Source organism: Oreochromis aureus, linkage group 8 (genome assembly GCF_013358895.1).
Source record: "Oreochromis aureus strain Israel breed Guangdong linkage group 8, ZZ_aureus, whole genome shotgun sequence".
Taxonomy (NCBI): Eukaryota; Metazoa; Chordata; class Actinopteri; order Cichliformes; family Cichlidae; genus Oreochromis; species Oreochromis aureus.
The window spans coordinates 3,675,673-3,694,460 of NC_052949.1; the positions used below are offsets into that span (position 1 = coordinate 3,675,673).

Sequence of the window (18,788 nt, forward strand, 5' to 3'; positions counted from 1 at the left end):
CATATCCCAGAAACAAACTCCTGGACTGTAGTCCTTGTTCTGGTCTGGAGATCTGCTACAAGTTTAAGGACAGTTCCAATCAGACCCTCCAGCAGGTGGAGAATCGGTGCATGTGTTACTGCAGAGTAGCAACTGTGGTCCAAAATGATTGAAGCTCAGTGGCAGGTCGAGACTCATGGGAGAGCAGCTTTATTCTGCACAAAGATCTCATTGAAAAATAACTAGTGAAAACGCTGTAAATTCTGCTTAATTTGAAAAGTCGTTACCGTATTTTATTGCAGAAAGAGACTTCAGTGTCGAACTGGTGGAGCGACAGTAGTAGGATCCTGTCTGTGTGCAGTCCTAGAGTGTGGGCTACAACCTTGACATCTGATTTGGTTAACAAGCTGGAGAATGTAGTAACCTATGCAGAACCACAAAGCACACAGTGCAGTAAACAAACTGTAAGGAATATGAAGAACAAACTAGAGGTTTTTTTGCGCCTTACCTCCAGAAACTTGCTGGACTCCTGATACACCTTCAAGCAATCTTCCAGAAAATCCCGAAGTGAGTGGTGATGCTGTTGCTGGAAGTACAATCTCTGGAGTTTGTCTATTTCTTGCTTTGCTAAATCTGAATATTTGAGCCTCACCACGGCATCAGGAGTGGCACAGTTTAACAAGAGACCTTTGGCTAAATCCAAGACTTCGTCCTCCTCATTTTGTCTTGCAGACTCAAAATCACTTTCTGCGTCCATCATCGCTTCACTTTCTGGCATCACTTTGTTTTCATTACATACCTCACTGGATTCATCATCATTCTTTTCGCACGTCTCAGTTTCTTGATCAGTTTCCATTACGTCACCAACCTGATCATCTTCCAGCTGAATAACATCTTTCTGCATGCTTGTCTCAAGTGTTTTGTTTTGTTCTTCCTGTTGCTGCGGTCCTTCTTGAGTGCCTTGTGCTTCTTGAGTGTCTTCCACTCTTAGTGCTCTCCTTTCCAGGGCTTGCAACAGAGCGCTGGCACAGGCATCACCATGGAAGCCAATAAAAATGTCAGATTGTTTGAAATCTTCTGACGCCTCGCCGGAGAACTCCTTCACCCACACTCTCAGTTTGTCAAGAACTGTGTGTTGCCACGGCTCCAGATCGGTGCTCCTATCCACTCTGTGTTTTTCCAGCCTGTTGATAAGGGGCACTGGAAAGTGCTCATACACCTTCTTCTGGTCCTCCACTACCACCAGTCTGAAGTTTGTATGAACACGACATTTGACCCTATGGGAGCCAAGACCCAGATCAACGTACTGCTGCTTACTGAGGTAAACATAGTACTGGTTCAAGGCATCGTAGAGGCTTTCATAGAGATTCTGCATGTTGAGGAGGATGACAGTACGTCCAGTCTCCATGCATGTTTTCACTCGGTTCACATTACGGCAGATTTGGGCATATTCCTGGTCCTTTGGGAATCCTGAACCGAAAATGATTTCTGGTTGTGGATAGTCTCCTTTGGCAAACACTTGTTGCTGAAGGATATGGAGAGCTGCATTGTTGGTGGTCAGTAAAAGGAGGTACCGGCTCTCCTCAGTGGTGCCATGGTCAAGATTCTTTTTTACCATTTGCAGGGTGCTTGGTCTTGGAATTTCTTTAAGGTCTTGGAGAATCTCTTGGAAAAATATGACAGGGTCAAAACCTTCTGGCTGTCCACTGAAGTTACGTAAGATGGCCTCTACCACCTGCTCATCATCCGGCTCATGCTGTGTAGTTTTGACTGCAGCAAAGAGCATTTTGACAAGGCTGTAATAATCCCTCAGGCCAAAGAACTGATTCTTTGAGGTCTCCTTACAGATGCTCAAAAAGGCCTTTGCCAAAGCTGGGAAGAGGTGTTTGATTTTCAGGAGAATTGGGTTGGAGGATGAACAAATGCCTTTGGCAGTTTCAACAAGTTCATCTTCACTTGGATCCCATCTGGACACAAATATCCCTCTGTTCATCTTGGCTGGATCAAGAGCCCAGTTGGAGATGCCAACAAAGCCAACCTTCATGTGTGGATCTGGCTTGTCATTGTCGATGCAACCATCCTCCAAGAGAGGATGAAGGGTTTTCAGTGGCATCTGAGGAGAATCTTCTGCTAGTCCTATCTCATCAAGCACTACCACTGACACATACTCGTCCATGTTTTTATCCTTCTGGAAGCGAGCACAGTTCCTGAATGTCCCTATGATGCCCTCTGGACTTGAGTGAGGGCTGCACTGGAAGGAGACCATATGAACTTGCTTGAGATTCTTGAATAGCTTGCAGTGGGAATTCTGTCCCTGCATGGCATCAGCAACCACAGTTTTTGCAAGTGACTTGGAGCTGCCTGGCTTGCCAACCAGAAAGAGTGGGATCCTGAGCTCAATGCAAACCACCATGAGAAACACATTCTCTTTAAGTGCAACATTTTTGGCTATAGTCTCCCTGGTTTGTATGTTCTTAAGGAAGAAGTCTTGACAGGAAGAAATCTCTCTCTGCAGTGCATCTGAAGAGCGATAACAATCCGGGAAGTACCCACAAATGTTATCCAGGTACTCCTCTTTGGTCACCAGAGATGGGTAGTAGCAGACTCCAACTGCAAGAATCAGGCACTTTAGTGTTTTATCATCCTCACTGAGATGGGTGGAGTTGCTGAAAAGGACATTGCTGTGCTGGTAAAACCAAATTAGCACTTTCATGGACCTCTCCACATCTCTGAGACTCACAAAGCTGCACTCGTTTTCACGACTTCTCATGTATTTCTGGGAGGCTGCTAACACATTTGAAATGATGCCCTTGCATGACAGTGGCAAACGATGGTCAGCAACTTTCTTCTGGACAATCTGTTGGATATAGGAAAGCTCAGTTGAATCACTCAGCTGACCAAAATCCCACACCAAAGAAGCCATGCTGGGAGGCAGAGGGTGAACTCTGTAGACCAGCTGCCTTAGAGGGACTTTGCCAAGGCGGTCTTCTGTTTCATCAGCCTTCACTCGGTATCCCAATCCAGCACGTTCCAAACGTTCCACCATTTCAGGTGAGTGCTTCCTGTAAGGATTGCAGGCAGCTATTACTTTTAAACCGCTGTCAGCCTTCAGAGGTTGTCCTCTCACTGTTCGGTCACACAGGATTTCCTTGATGGCAAAAATGGCCTCTGTGGTGTTGGCTTCATCAAAGAATAAAATGGTGTCTAGATTGTGCTTCACACGGTTCTGGTGAGCAAGTGCCTCAGCCTCCTTCACCTTCCTGTAGATCATTTCTGCAGTGGTTCCACCGTGCACCTTAACAAGCACCATGTTCTCTACTGATCTTCCCTCCCTTTGTAGAGTACAAAGGAAACGGACCAATCTGGTTTTTCCACAGCCAGTCTCACCCATGATGACAACAGGAATTTCACATCGGAATCTCATGTGTATGGCCAACATCTTCATCACATTGTCAGCAGTGAGCTCATAGGTAGGGTCTGGATCAAATCGCTTGTCTGCAATTCCTTTCTTTGCTCCAACAACGCAAGAAATCCTTTTGATTTTGTCTGCCCGGGGTAACTGATCAAAGTCCTCAGTGAGAGATATCCTCTGCCGCTGCAAACCTTGAAAAAGCTCTTGTGACATCACATCGTGTATCAGGACTGCATTGCTGCGAGGATCAACTGCATTAAGTGTGTTTTGCCAATATTTTTGTACATTAAAGCCGAGGAAAGACATTGACATGTGGTCCGCATTGAAGAAAATGTATGGATGAGACTCATTTTCCCAGCGCTTACGAATTGTCAGACGGGCCAGAAGTTCCTCTTCCTGACTGTTCTCCATGAGTGGCATGGGACTTTCATCGGACATGTCCAGAGATGGCGAGGCAAAATCTCTTGCCATTAGAATCATGAACTTTACAATGAACCCTTTGAAACCAGGAAGCTGGTCAGCAAGAAATTCTCGATCGCAGAAAACTGAGTTCTCACAGTCTTTCAGCTGCACATTGAGGAACCAGGAGAAGTTCTTCAGCTCACCCCAGGATGGATCTTGCATTCCACAGTAGGACAGGAAGAGATTGAGACAGTCACTGGGATCCCCCATTCTGGAACCCTCCTGGTAGTTAAAATGATCCAGATCCTGTTTCTCCTTGTAACGCCTTAAGTACTGATAAGGTCTTTGAATTCCCTCACTGTAAAACTCCTGAACATCCATCAGTGGATCAAAGGTCTTAACTCTTAATGACCTTCGACTGGCCAATAACTGCAGCACCTCTCTTGGAGGCCTACAACGAATGGTGGGCAAAACATCAAGGAGTCCAAGCTTCGTCTGCATGAAAAAAATCAAACATTAAAGAAAAAATTAAATCAACAGGAGATTCACAAAATGTTCACAAATCGGCAAATGATTCATTTGAACCTTTTAAAAGTTTACAGATATAATAAGCTTGCAGATTTAGGGCAGTGAATTAAAATATACTAGACTCAAAGACAATGTTGGAGTTGTTACTCAAAAAATGTAATGTATTGCACATTACTTGTTACTTTTATTAAAAGAAATGCAATATATTACTTAATTACTCGGTAGGGAAAGTAATTTGCTACACTACCACATTACTATTGCGACTCCTCCGGTTGCAAAGCATCCAGCTGTATAAAAGTCTAAACAACCCTCAGCCTGCTTGCTCTGTGACTTCGGTAAAGACTTTTATGATAAACTTATGGTCTTAATTACTAGTTGAAAGTCTTATTAATTATAACATGAAGATAATTTGGTAAACTGTGGTCTCATGAGTGTTGAAAGACGATCAAGCAGGGTATGTTTTATGGCGGGTCTAACGTGTTTCTGGCAAATCTTTACTAACAAATCAGAGTCTTGTGGTAAGATTCACCGCTCACTTGTGACAACAAAAAGACTCATCATGAGGTTTCACAACACTTCACTAACCAACAGGCAATATCAATATCATTCACACATGATGGTTTTGTATGAGTTCTTTACCATCTAAAATATTTTAGCATTCAAAGTTAAATCCATTTATAAAAAAAAAAATCCAGCTAAAAAGATGAGTTTTTCTTAAAGACACATGAAATGTGACATTTTCCAAAACATTATTCAAGAAGTTCTGAAGTTCTATTCAATGAGGGTCTGAAAAAGCTCATTACCTCTTGTTGATGATTTGGGGGGAATGCATATGTTTTCAGGACCTCAACAGTGATTAAGTGAGCCACATTTCTTCTCCACAGCATGCCATGGCTGTCGTTCAAACAACCCAGAACTAACAGGTGGAACAAGAGCTCCTCCAAACCTGAACGAACCTGAGAGGTGACCAAAGTGAAAAAACAAGACAGACTGTCAAAGTCAAGCACAAGCAACAGCAGAACAAACGGCCTGCAGCTGTAAATGCTTGCATACTTACTCCAGCGGTGTCAATGTGCAGAATGACGGGATCCTGCTCTCTCAAAGGTTCCAGATTCTCTGACAGACTCCTAATCAGTGAGTCTATGTCAACGCATGGCTCAATCAGCTTGAGGCTGATATGTTTTGCTCTGGGAGATATCTCCTTGAACTTCTCAAACAAACGATCAATGTAAAGTGATTTCCCTATGAATGAAAAAGAAAAGATGGCAACATTTAAATATTGTAACTGAACTGCATTTTTAATGGATTTTAATGCAAGGAGGAGTCGTCCTTACCGACTGCAGGGCGCTCAGATGACACAATCCAGACTGAGAGCTTGTCTGGAGAAACCAGTGTGACGGGGTTTTGCTGAAGTGTGTTTTGTGTGAAGTGGTGATGTAGATATTTCCTGGCAGTGTCCGCTGTTATACCCACACCAGCCTGTACTTTGTCATTGCTGAAGAAAGAGGGCACGTATCTGTGCTGGTGCACAACCGGACTCACTATGACCAGATGATAATGCGGGCCGGCACTTCTCTCAAGACTGTCGAAGATCTCCCCTAAAGCTACACTGACATCATATCCCAGCAGCCCTGGATTCACCAGAGAGTATATCTTCTGGCAGTTTTGTCTGGAGCCTTGACTCAGAGCTCGGCGCAGAAAGATCTCCACTTCCTCTTCTGTGGTTTCCTCTCTGCAGACTAGAACCTCATCAGCAGACGGCAGAGGCTGCTCTGGACTCTCCATGTAAAAAGAGAGGGTGGTGGTGAAAACCTCTCCAATGGGGCACAGAACGAGATTGGGCTTTCCTTCCTGGAGAACCGACGGAAGGTTTCTGATCGTGTGCTGCTGGTTCATCTCAGAGAGGCATGAGAGGAAGTTGGCTAGTGTCAAGATATCCAGCGACTCACTCAGGTAAAGACTCATGTCTTTTTTGAATTGCTGCCAGAGATTCTCAAGACTGTCCTCCTCATCTTCTTCATCATTCGAAGAAAACTCCATCAAATCAGAAGCCTCTTTCATGTCCACTTCAGCCTGTTGTGCTGGCATCACATCTTTTGAAGGTTCGTAATACATGTCATCGTCATCAGATGAAACATCTTCTAACTCATCAGCGTTCGGGCTCATTCTTGCTGCATTAATGTGGGCGTGTCTGACATCATTTGGCGTGCACTCAGGTTTTATGGAAAACAGTAAGTGCCATAACTGCTGAGGAACAGATGGCTGGCGTTGACACACTTTGTGTATCCAGTGGCACAAATAAACCATCTGCTCTGAGGTGTAGTGGTTCAGCAAGCCAAAGCGGGAGCGCATGCTGCTGACGAAGGAACGCCATTCCTTCTGGCACATATCCATGGACTGCGCAAGGTTTTGCAGCTGCGCTGTCACCTCACCGTAGTACATCATCTGTTTTCCCTTCAGGGACAAGAAGGTGACTCTGATGCACGGCTGCTGCTGTTGTTGGCAGCACTCGACCTCAGCGTGCCAGTCTCTGAAGAGCATGTTCCCAGATGTTTGCATCTGAAGAAGGATGGTGCCCAGTCTCTGAACTCCCTCAAAAACCTACGAGGACATGACAGCAGGAGTTTTGCAGTTAATACTATCCTAAACCACAGACACCAGGTCTACAGCTGAAATGTTTAACTCCCTTTAGCTTAGGTTCTAGTATCAGTGGACAGAACCGCATTTATTGCACAAAAACTAGCAAAGGTGTCAGATAGGATGACTTATCGTCATGCCAACCAAGAGTCAATAACAGGTCTGCTTTTTTTCTGGAATACTTTTGAGATCTCTTGCATCCTATTATCTCAGCTGTAAAAGTGGTGGAGTCAAAGCTTTAATTCAAGTACACAACAGGTACACAAGTCTGAGAAATAGGATGAAACACAATAAAGAAGTTGAGAAACCTCCAGTGAGTTTCCTTTGCTAAGAAGAGTCATAATTTAACCGTTTAAAAGCCGCTGACCTCTGTGAACCTGTTGACTTGCTCTCTGCCATGCTCCCCTTTGGACGACATGAGCATGAGTTTGTTTTGTAGCTCGAGCAGATCCTCGAGCTTGTAGCTCTTCTCCTCTCTGCTGCTTCTCACTGTGACCTTCACCATGTTTTGAAGACATCTCTGCAAAGGAATCGGAAAAAAATTACTAATAAGAATTTGAAAATCAGTTCATTTTGAAGCCCCATATTCTGTGTTTGTCACAGGAACACTGTGCACTCACCCTCTGTGTGTTTTTATCAGACCATTTTATGTGATAAACTCCATTAGCATTAATCGAGGAAGCCAAGGAGAGTGAGGACTGCTCGACAGAGCCGTGAGTCTCCTTCAGTGCTTTTAGCCAGCTCAGTAACCGGGTAGACTCGCTCTGAAAAACAAACCAAAGAAAATTGTTGCTGCTTTGCAACATCAGCCAGGATGTAGGCGTAAAAATAAGAGAGAAGATGTAAATACCAGTTTTTTACCAGTTTGTCAGGGAGCTTCTCGTCCCTACTTTGGGCGTCCCACACCTGCTGGGCACACCTCATGAATTCATTAAAGCCAGCTTGAGGGGAGAGGGAGTAGAGCAGAGGGGCATAGCCCATCACTGCATCATGGAAGCAGGCCACCTGATCGATCTCTGTGTCGTTCTCTCCAGCAGATATGGAAGCCAGATCCACGTAAACCTTCACGTCGCTCATGTCTGTTGACGGGAGGACAAAGTGAGGACGGCGGCATCTTCTGCAAGGCCACAAAATTATTTATAACCAAAAAAGGGACACATTGTGTTTTTCATGAGATCACCTTACTTTTAAGGTTCTCTTTGACCCAGGTGACAAGAGTTTGGCTCGCTAGAAACTCTTCCAGACAGGCGGTGTGCTGCTTGGTGACCTTGGAGAGTTGCTGTCTGGCACGAAACAGGTCGTCACTCAGAGAGCTCAGAGCCCTGTGCTTAAAGCTGTCCTCTTCCTGCGAAAGGTAAGAATGAAACATTATTTAGTTACTATCAATATAAATGTTTGGGCTTCTGTGTAGCTTATGTTTTATGCAACAAATATCACTTTTTTGGTATTTAGTTTTACAGTAGGAGTCAAGATAGCTGAAGACACCAAAACTATGAGGAGAGCTTTGCACACATTTAGCACATGAGGTTGCTGCCTGATGGTTTCAAGAACATCAGTTCAGTTGTGCAGAAGTTAAATAAAGAAGCGTGACTCAGCTACTGTAAACATGCACATCATGGCAAGATCTGCTCAGTGAGCTTAAATACAGTAATTACATTAATACATGAAGGTCAGTAGGTCCAAAAATGTTCTCTCTGCTTTTCAAAGATCAAGCAGCAAATAGATATAAGTAAAAGCTCTTGGGAGGAGACTGTATCAGCAGGCCTGTGTGATGAAAGTGCTACGTGATCCACCGCCTTCTTGAGACGAAAAAGAAAACTGCCATGACACAGAGAAGGTGAACAAATGGCATCTGCACATGTGCAGGAGGAGCTGTGATGATGTCTGGGGGTTTTGCTACTGCCACTGTTCCTGCAGAGACACACAGTCTCATCTAGTTCAAGCTCAGAGGGAAATACATTTGTTTTTTCAGCAGGAGAATTAACCAAAAAACACCTCCAGGCTCTGTAAGGGCTAGAAGCAGACAGTGCCTCCAGGCTGATGCCTGACTGAAACTCCAGGTTACAACATTAGAAACTGTTAAAAACAAATTCTGGAAAATGTAGCGTATATTTTTTTTCCTACACAAATCTATTAAACGTCTTCAGTTTTGGCCACCACGTCACAGAGACTTTGAGAACATGCTTTAAGTAAATAGTAATATTCATAAAGTATTACCAGTTGACTGAGTGTTTCGATCTCAGCGAAGTTTCCAGAAAGCCTCATTTTCCCTGCAATCTTCAGCACGGCGCTGGCTGCAGCCGCCGCCTCGTGGAGCTGTCTATACTTCTGGATCTGGTCGAGCCTCATCTTCACCCAGTTCACCTCAGGTTTGAACCCTCCTGCCTCAGAAAACATCTCCGACATCAGATCCAGCTCTGTTTTCATGATCTTCCCATCACCCTGGTCGCCAGACTCCAGCAAAATGTGATCGAGCTGCCTAAAGGTGATATTTGCTTCTGCAATGCTCACGCCGAGGTCAACAAACTCGGTGAGCAGTGGGTTCCAGATGTTGTCGCAGACCTGTGTTAGGTTCACTGGAACAGGAGCTTGTGAGGGATATCTCGCTGCCAAAGATGCAGCTCCTTTGACCCACGAGGACAGAATCAGGTTGCTGTCACGCAGTTTGTGCATCTCTGTGGCCATTTTCAGGACATTCATACTGTTTTTATACCAGAGGATGCGTGGAGAGCCAGCGCTCTTTAAGTTGCCTTCAGCATCAAAGGGCTGAACAAGCATCAGTTTGTTCAGGCTTACAGCGTGGAGATCTGCACTGTGCTGCTCCTCCAGGACCAACATCTCAGGAACTATTTACATAAGAACCATGTTAGTGTGAAGAAGCCATAAAACCACCACACAGAGCAAAAAATATTTAAAATGATGAAATGAACGACATTCGTCATTCTACTCACCTGTGATGCTTTCTGTAACCTTTGCTATCATCTTTATGAGATTATCCATCTGCTGTTTCCTCTGCATGAACGTGTTCAGATCTTTCTCTCTCTGAGCTAAAACGTCGTCTGCACTGACAGGAACCTTCTCAGATTTGGCGTTTGTCTTGTCTGTGGAAAACACGATGCAGCTCATATTAATCAAGACAGTTTGTGACCTCGTATGAAGCCATGCAAGCATGAGCTAAAGAGGCAAACGGAGGAAACTAGTTTGGGTATTCTAATTAACTTTACATCCCTCTTGTACTTAAATCTTCTGAATATCTCATTTATATAAAGGACAGGATGTGTGAGATTATTAAAAACAGAATGAAGGAATAGCAGACTGTGATGGTTCTCACATTGCTGGAAAAGCTTTTTAAACTGCTCCCGGTGTTTCAGGCAGGTCTGCAGGTCTCCCAGAGCCACGTCTCCTTGAAGCAGAGACCCCACCAGAGAGTGTACGGCCTCCACACAGCTGTGGACCACCTGCCCTGCGGTGTCGTCCACCAGGATCGTCTTCCAGTCACCTGGACCAAAGCAGCAACACCGCAGCCATCACGAAACCCGAACAGCACCGAGTAAAAATTTAAAGAAGACGTAAATGAGCAAAGAAATGACGTACCCTTCAACAGGAGATGGCTCACGGCGGACTGAGGGTCGAGCAGCTGAACCACCACGTTGTCTCTGAACCGTGCAGCTGACTCGACCACCACAGCAGACACAACAGCAGTAGGAAGTGCTGATCTGACCTTAGAGGTCAGACTTCGCATCAGGTCTCCCTCCTGCCCTCTCTAAAAAACACAAGTTTCATTCACACATGGTTCATTCATCAATACTGACGTTAATGTGAATGGGAGAATTTTTCAGTGAGTGGTGTTAAAGTCCAAACTCCACACATTTATTCAAAGCTGACATTTTACATTCACATAAAAAGAATTTTACTGGAGAAAAATTACACATTTTGAGAAAGAAAAGTTTATTATAACCAAAAATGAACTAAATGATAAAACTATGAGGAAAAAAACTTTTAGTTAACTGAAACCAAAAAATACGTATCTTAAGTTTTAGTCTTTTTTAATAGGGTCAAATTTACAAAGACAGTAATGATTAGTGGTGCAACAGATCACTGTTGATCCGTGATCCGAACCAATCCCAATCCACGGTTCGGCACGCACGTGATCCAAAGATTCGAAAAAGAAAAAAAAAGTATGTGTATGGTGCACAGGGCCAGTCTGTCAAGCGATAGTCATGGCCAGTGCTAGCGGTCCAAGTCGAGGAGCAGGAGGAGCAGAGGAGTTTGCGGCATTTAAGCAGGCCTTTGCTGCCCAATCCGACCGGGCTAAAGCTATTACAAAAGCTATTGGGGTCTATAGCTGCAGACATGAGGCTGTATTCCGTTGTGCAAAATAAGTGGTTTAAACAGATGATGAACATGCTTGAGCCACGCTGTGATGTCCCGTTGCGCGTCCACTTCAGTGACAAGATCGTTCCAAGCATGTATGAGCAGGAAAAGTCTAAAGTTATGGCTGAACTGTCCCAGGCGTCTTCTGTTGCCCTAACTACAGATGGGTGGATCTCCAGGGCAACATAAAGCTACGTGACTGTGACCACTCATTATATCACAGCGGAGTGGTACATACAAAGCCCTGTACTGCCCTATATTGCACGTTAATTTCTTTTATATGAGTTATAGTTGAGTCTTGAGTTAAATGTTTTTTAATGGCCAAAAAATAAATAAATGACAAGTTACATTTTTCTTGTCTTTTTTCTTTTTTTTGCTGATCCAAAAATTGATCCGATCCGTGACTTAAAACCGTGATCCGATCCGAAAAGTGAGTTTTTTGATCCGTTGCATCACTAATAATGACCAGATTTACTAAATGGGGCAAAATGCAGTGTGAGCACGATCCCCAAACAATGCTCATGCATGTTATAGATGGTCTGAACATGTGTTCAGTCAGTTCACTTCAATATCAAGTGCAAAAAACATGCTTTTTTTTCAGGGTTAAATATCGGTGCCGTTAGCAGTAAACTGCATGTTGTAAAAAGTAATATCAGCAAATCATTTTCACCTTTGTTTTAAATATCCCCGCCCTATTTTTGGTGTCCTGATAGAGGAACTCTCTGAAATGCATAAACAACAGAGTCAGGTGCAAAAATCTCTGCGTTTTCTCTTACACACAACCCTGTCACTGAGCTCTGGTTTTAAATAGTTTGTACTCAGTAAATCAGGCCCTTAGTCTGAGGAGCTGGTGTTGCAGACATGGACGTCTACACTACTGTGAGTGAAGTTTTGGTGCGTAGTTCCTGCTCTGAACTCCTTAAATCTTTTCCTGACTACTATTAAAATAGTAATATTGTAATAGTAGTCATATAGTAATAAATTATATATCATATTATATAGTGAAACTAATATGTAATAAACTAACACTAAAAACAAACAAGAAACCAGCTAAACCAGTCTGAAAACTAAGTGAAACTAAAATAAATAAATAAAAACTAATTAAAAATATAAAACTCTGACAACTCTGATAACTGATAGAAAAACTCATTCAGATTAATCAGTTTTGTAGCTCAGAGATCATCATTAAAAACACAAAAGCTCAATCTTACATTTAACCTGCTAAAAGCTAACTGACCTAGCTCGGCACCATAGAATAAAAAGTTAAGTTTAAAATCATATCAATCAACTGACTGATTTGTTAAACCAGCTCTCTGTTACATTATTTGTTGTTCTGAGGTTTTTGAGTGTAATGTAGGGAAAAGACAAGTCAAAGCTCGAGACACAGACTGTGGGAGAGAGCGAGGGGTCACTTGGACGTGAAAGTACGGTTGCTTTTTGACCTGAACTACATTGTGACCCTGGTGATAAAGCATTACCTCATTTAAAACACTTAAAAGTGCATCTTAATCTCTACCCGTTTGATAAAAGAAAAAAAAAAGTCTATAACTTTGGAAGTGCTCTTTAAAGGTTTTAAAAGCGAATATTGAAACTGTGCTCTGAGTCATCTATTAATTCATAGTGTACCTGGCAGATTGCCTTGATTGCAGAGTGACACAGCTTGTCCAAACAGGCCTGTATGACTTCATGGCTTTTACTTAATGCAGCCTGGGACGACTCGAGGCAGCAGAGCATGACTGTGTCCTCGTCACTTATCTGTAAATTAAAACAGCTCAGGTGAGTTCAGAGGGAAAACATCTACATGCTGAACCAACACCAGTCTGAAAGAATCTGAGCTCAGGTGTTTCTAAAACGAGACCAGTAATGTTGGTCTGACACCGATCAGACGGGTCCTGACCTTGGACACCCTCTTCCTCAGGTCTTTTTCCAGGCTCTGCCTCCAGCGGGATGAAACTTCCTCAGAAGAGCACTCGACCTTCAGCAGCGCGTCCCACATCTGATAATTCATCACAGGCATTAAACGAGGTGAACTGAGTGGTTAGAGGCAGGGCTGATGAGTAACTCTGATTATCTAATCAGAATAAATTACTAATATCAGCCCAGATTACATTTAAAATAAGTGCAAAGAGATTATAGTTACATTATCGAGGATTCCTTTTTCACATTTCAGTTATGTTTTTAGAATGTGCAATTATTGACCAACAAAAAATACATTTAAAAATCATTATTAATAATGTAGTTTGATTTTATCAGCTGTGTTTGCTACATGCCTCGATTTCCTTTGGATAGCTGAGTGATTTTGATGGTGTCAGGAGCGACTTTTGAAGCAGTTCATCTCTCTTCGCTATGATTCGGTCCTGCGTTGCAAACAAGTCCTTCAGAAGCTGCTGCTTTAAGGTCTCAAACTCATCTTCTTTGGACTAGAAGACACAAAACAAAGATAACAAATTTAAGATCACAGACCACACTGAGGCATTATGGGACATATAACGTGAAAGGTTTTACCTCGTTTCTCAGTTTAGCCTCCAAAATCTCTGCTACCTTCAGCACCAGCTGGTAGGACAGGACGATGGCCTGGTACCACGGGACGATTTGCACTAATCGGCACGTGTTCTTTGCAACATCAATGCTGCTCGTGAACGCATGTTTGATGGTTTCACTTTCAATAATTCTGCAGAGACAAAGTTAAAGTTACAAAAAGCACAAAGCAGAATGTATGAAGCACATTTCAGGTGTTATTACCTGTCCTTCTCTCTGTCTACCTTCAGCAGGATGTGGGTAAAGCATTTACGAGCATGCTGCATGTAGGAAGAACAAAGGTGATCACAGACTGTTTTAAAGATGGAACAAGGTCATTTTGCAAGTTTATATTATATAATTAGTTGGGTTTTTTTAACCTTTAAATTCTCTTCCTGTTTCTTTAAATCCAGTCTTTCACCACATTTTCTCAGTCTGTACAACAGACTCTGGATCAGCTGTTCTGCAGATACTCCTGTCAGGTCTGAAAATTCAGGAAGGTCCTCAAATGCAACCAGAGATAACCAGCTCACCAGGAGCAGAGGTGTCTCTGTAGCCAGTGATAAGTGCTTCTGGATCAGAGAGAGCATCCTCCTGTGGATGGAAAATAAAATACTTCAGTAAATCTGATCGACACTTCAGAGAAATAAAGAAAGCTAAGATGGGTTTGAGACAGATTCACCTTCTTTTGTCCGGAAAGAACTTGACATTCTCTCTGAATGCACTGAAACTGATGTTTTGAAGTCCAGACCAGTTCTCTTCTTCAACAGTTGGAGCCAGTTTCATTGCATCAGCTCCAGGGTGTCTGAGTCTGAGGAGGAGAGGAACGAGCAGGACGACCTCTGCCACTGTGTACTGGGCACAGCGGTTTATCAGACCCAGCACAGTGCTGTGGGGGAAAACCGAACCATGTGAGGATACAAGCTCAAATGTCAACACCTCAGTCAGCACACCAAGATAATGTTTCTGTAAACATGAAGGTTATATTAACTTAAAAGTGGAGTTTAAATTAGAATTAAGGGAATGAACAAGAGAGTTTATTAGCTAAATAAGTAGCAAATTTAGTTTTTAAAGTAATTAAAGCCTTTGAATTGCTATGCTGCTTTTTTTTACTAGTCTATAAAATGTAGTAATTAGCAACATCTACTTCACATTAAATTTTTATACGCACATAAATCTACCACTTTCAATTAGATGCATTTTTTTTAAACAAACAAACAAAAAGTTTGTCAGTGAGAAATTGTTGTCAAACCAGGCCAAGAATTACTTTTCTTAAAGATTGTAAAAACTTACTGTTGTGTGTTTGTGGAACAACTCTGCAACCCGTCCAGGTTTTTGTTGTCCAGAGCAGACTCTGAGACCAGGAGACACAGCTCAGCCCAGCCTTTAACTCCAAGGTTGATGCTACAACTTTGGGTAACCATGAAAACAGAAAGCCCCAGAACGAGAGGACTAGTGTCCCTGCAGGAGCTCGGGAGCTTCTTCTTCGGCTCTCCTTTTAAGATCTGGAGCAAGTTCTCTGAAATCAGCTCTGACACCTGAAAATAAAATCAGAATTAATGGTGGTATATCGAAGCAACTATAGATAATTCTGATTTTTTCTCGTTTTGCTGAACACACCTTGACCTGAGGAGGATGTGAATTGTCTGGGTATGCCATCCTAGCGTGAGCAGAACTGAGACTCTGCATAAAATACTTCAAATTTTGACACAAGCTCTCAGTGCTCTGTTTATCTGACGGAGTCCATTTCTGGAAGATTCTGTTCAGCAGAGTTGTAGCTGAGGACTGCCAGGCATTTGAAATCTCCACACCCTTTGTGTTCTTCCAGCCAATCATGTGGAGACCTTTTTGCCAAACACTTTGTGGCACATTGTCACGGCAAATGAATCCTTCATAAAGATGAAGCTCTGCATAAAACATTGACATGTGATCAGTTTATGCAGAAAGACTGGAACCAACACTGGTGGGCTGACATTATTATAGATGATTGGTTTCCTTACCTTTAATTCTTGGGTCTGGAGGAATCTGAACACGCCTCATGGCCATTCCCCAAATCGCTTTACCTCGTTGATGTACACCATACCAATAAGACCATACCGCACCTCGTACTAAATCTCTTTCTTCAACACAGAGGCGTGCTTCCACCAGATAGCCTTCCTTTACTCCACTAAACATAAAACATTGAACAAGAGATTTCCATCCATTAGTAAATTCCCCACCCTTTTTCAACATGCTTTGCTTTAATCCTGTCCTTGAAGCTCTGGCTAGGTCTACACTATAAAATCTATCTCATCATCTACACCCACAATTTTTCTTTTCTCATTCAGTTTCTTTGCTGAACATGAAGCCGCTTGCTAACCTCACTCTGTGAAGATGCAGCAGCTGTTACATGGAGTAAACACACTCACAGATATGAGCTCTATGTGATTATTTCAGGACTGTGTCGGTAATAAAAAAAATTTAATAAGTTTTGGGGTAATTTTGTATATGTTTCTGAAAAGTTCTTTAGTATTATTTTACTTATTACAACTGTCAATATTAAAATTAGGCCAAGCATTTCAGAAATGTTGCAAAGGCTCGATATGCAACTGAAGCATGCTTATATTCTGTGAATTACAGCTTGTACACATTTATAAATACTTACACAAAGTGTGTCAGTTCGATGGGTAAATGGTCTTGTTCAAAACCCAGCACAAGTCTGTCGAGTTCTTGGTTGAATCTAAACGCTTTGTCCAGCACAGCATAGATGTGAAAGGTGAACATAGGAACTCCGGGTGGAGGTCTCACTGGGCTTCGATCACTGTGAGTGAAAAAGATAAATGTTTAAATGTGGGCTTCAGCTCCAGAGTTTAAACAGTTAAAATCAGTCTTACCGTGTGCTTTGGGATGTTTTTTCTGCCGTGTTAGTGGCTGCCACGGTGGACTGTTTGTCACTCCCTCCCACTCCAGCCACAGCTTTGGCATAAGACTTCTGTTTGGCACCTTCTTCAGTTTGACATGCAACACCTGAACCTCCTGCAGAGGGATTCTCCTGTTTAGGCTGTGACTCCTTCTCACTTCTTTGCTCCTTGGCTGGTTCTGATGATGCTCCTCCTTCTGGATTTTGCTCTGATGGAGTCTGAACTGAGCTGTCTCCTTGCAGCTTGGGTCCAGGTGTGTGCTTGTTCTGATCTTCTTGCACCTCAGCAGCTTTCTCTGTGGCGGGTTGAGTCTTTTCACCCCTTCCCTCGTCTTGTTTTGGCACAGGAAAGTCTGTCTGTGTTTCCTGATTCTTCTGAGTAACAACTCGAGTCTGTGTGAATTTAGATGAGCCTTTGAGCTTCCTTGTTTGAGTCTGAGCTTGCACCATCTTAGGATCTTTCTGCGGTTGTTCGCTGCTGTTTTCCCCCTTTTGCAAGTTGTCTTCAGTCTGGGGAACCTCAGGCTGTGGTTTTAAAGACTCGCTGTCCTGAGTTTGGCTGCTTTCAGTCTCCATAGCCTTATTCTGATCCTTCTGTATGTTTTCACTTTTGACATCTGCCTCTCCTTTAGCATTTTTTCTTCTTTGATTTCTCCTTCTTCTCCTGTCCTTCTCTCGACTGTTCCTGCTGGGGTTTCCAGCTCCATGTTCCTGGAACACACATTAACTTATATATTTCACGACAGCTCAAACACCACTAACAGGCCCCTGAAAGCTGTTTGTTGTGACTGCATTTCTACCGTATTTGTCTTCCGTGGTCTTTTGGTTGCAGAATCCTCAGCTTCCTTGGTTTGCACCTGCTGCCCACTGGCACAGTGGGGGTTTCCTCCCCCCTCCTCCATCTGTAGGGACACCTTTCTCAGGTGAGCCCCTGCTCTGCGGGAACTGTCTTTAAATATAAATATACAGGCACAGTTATAGCACAGGTCAAGGTTGTTGCATTACAGTTAATAAGGGAGTGGTAAAATGAGTACAACTGGACTTCTTTATAAGAGCAGAAATACCTTAAAAATACAGTACACAGCATATCATGGCACACACTCTGCAATGACTTCCTTTATAGTCATGAAAAACACCCTATTAGGTTGCCTCATCTTATCAGCCGTACAAATGAATATGATAACAAGTAATTTATGATAAAATGAAGCAGAACAGCAAATGACAGCATCATATTTTGACAAAATAACATCATAAAGTCTAATACAAGGAGTAAAAACTACCACAAAGTACCAGAGATGCACAAAACCATGCTGAGAAGCGACTGTGGCATTAAAGGTAATAAGAATACAATAAAAATAATCTAGTACGCTTGTTATTACTGGATAAAAGGACAAGAATGACCGTAAGATCTGAAATAACCAAGTGACATTTCTTAAAAAAAGACAAAAATACATAAAGTTCATGATGTGCTTGCTTACCCGTTTGTATGTTAGCTTCGCAAATCGTACACTAAAAATCTGCCAGGCAAACATTTACGAAACTTCCTGATGGACCCGCCCACACACAGGGACCGTCTCCAAAGGTTCAGACTCACAAGCATACCCGCAATCTCCCCATTATCCATCTAACATAAACGTTTTTATTTGTAAAATATTACCCGGTTTTATAAAAATCAGTTTAGGTCAGTAGTTGGTTAGCTAATGCACGCTTTACAGATTTCTTCGTCTTGTTTCTGTAGGTAAATTCCTGAGAGTCCCTAAACCGGAAAGCAACCTTTTCAGTTTCGTTTCTGTCTGACTCTCTGCAAAGAAGAAACTTATGCCGCGTTCAGGTGATTATCGGAAGTTTCACTTTCAGTACCAAAACAAAGAAACCCAACTTTTGACATTATTATTGTTAATTACATTTATCTTTATTATGTTTTATTCTATAGTAAAAAAACCCCCAAAACTACTTTGTGACAAAAACACAAGGTTTATTTTGAAGAAAAAGACAAAATCACATAAAATATGTGTAATATGTCCACATTATTCTCACTGA

At 42.6% G+C, this 18,788-nt stretch overlaps 1 protein-coding gene across 1 annotated transcript in view; it reads right to left on the reverse strand.

The window, feature by feature from the left end:
• Positions 1 to 18,345, reverse strand: part of rnf213b (ring finger protein 213b) — a 35,369-nt gene extending 17,024 nt beyond the window's left edge. The window contains exons 1-27 of the mRNA XM_039616367.1: positions 18,227 to 18,345; positions 17,549 to 17,697; positions 16,723 to 17,459; positions 16,494 to 16,649; positions 15,850 to 16,016; positions 15,470 to 15,756; positions 15,143 to 15,387; positions 14,532 to 14,738; positions 14,230 to 14,443; positions 14,075 to 14,130; positions 13,838 to 14,003; positions 13,603 to 13,752; positions 13,230 to 13,328; positions 12,959 to 13,087; positions 10,553 to 10,721; positions 10,290 to 10,457; positions 9,910 to 10,059; positions 9,176 to 9,804; positions 8,144 to 8,303; positions 7,820 to 8,037; positions 7,579 to 7,722; positions 7,326 to 7,478; positions 5,656 to 6,922; positions 5,379 to 5,563; positions 5,125 to 5,277; positions 488 to 4,288; positions 267 to 403 (exon numbers count right to left, since the gene is read on the reverse strand). Coding sequence (XP_039472301.1) covers positions 267 to 403; positions 488 to 4,288; positions 5,125 to 5,277; positions 5,379 to 5,563; positions 5,656 to 6,922; positions 7,326 to 7,478; positions 7,579 to 7,722; positions 7,820 to 8,037; positions 8,144 to 8,303; positions 9,176 to 9,804; positions 9,910 to 10,059; positions 10,290 to 10,457; positions 10,553 to 10,721; positions 12,959 to 13,087; positions 13,230 to 13,328; positions 13,603 to 13,752; positions 13,838 to 14,003; positions 14,075 to 14,130; positions 14,230 to 14,443; positions 14,532 to 14,738; positions 15,143 to 15,387; positions 15,470 to 15,756; positions 15,850 to 16,016; positions 16,494 to 16,649; positions 16,723 to 17,459; positions 17,549 to 17,650 — 10,049 coding nt within the window. The 5' untranslated portion in view covers positions 17,651 to 17,697; positions 18,227 to 18,345. The remainder of the gene's footprint in view (positions 1 to 266; positions 404 to 487; positions 4,289 to 5,124; positions 5,278 to 5,378; positions 5,564 to 5,655; positions 6,923 to 7,325; positions 7,479 to 7,578; positions 7,723 to 7,819; positions 8,038 to 8,143; positions 8,304 to 9,175; positions 9,805 to 9,909; positions 10,060 to 10,289; positions 10,458 to 10,552; positions 10,722 to 12,958; positions 13,088 to 13,229; positions 13,329 to 13,602; positions 13,753 to 13,837; positions 14,004 to 14,074; positions 14,131 to 14,229; positions 14,444 to 14,531; positions 14,739 to 15,142; positions 15,388 to 15,469; positions 15,757 to 15,849; positions 16,017 to 16,493; positions 16,650 to 16,722; positions 17,460 to 17,548; positions 17,698 to 18,226) is intronic.
• Between the last annotated feature and the right edge of the window lie 443 nt (positions 18,346 to 18,788).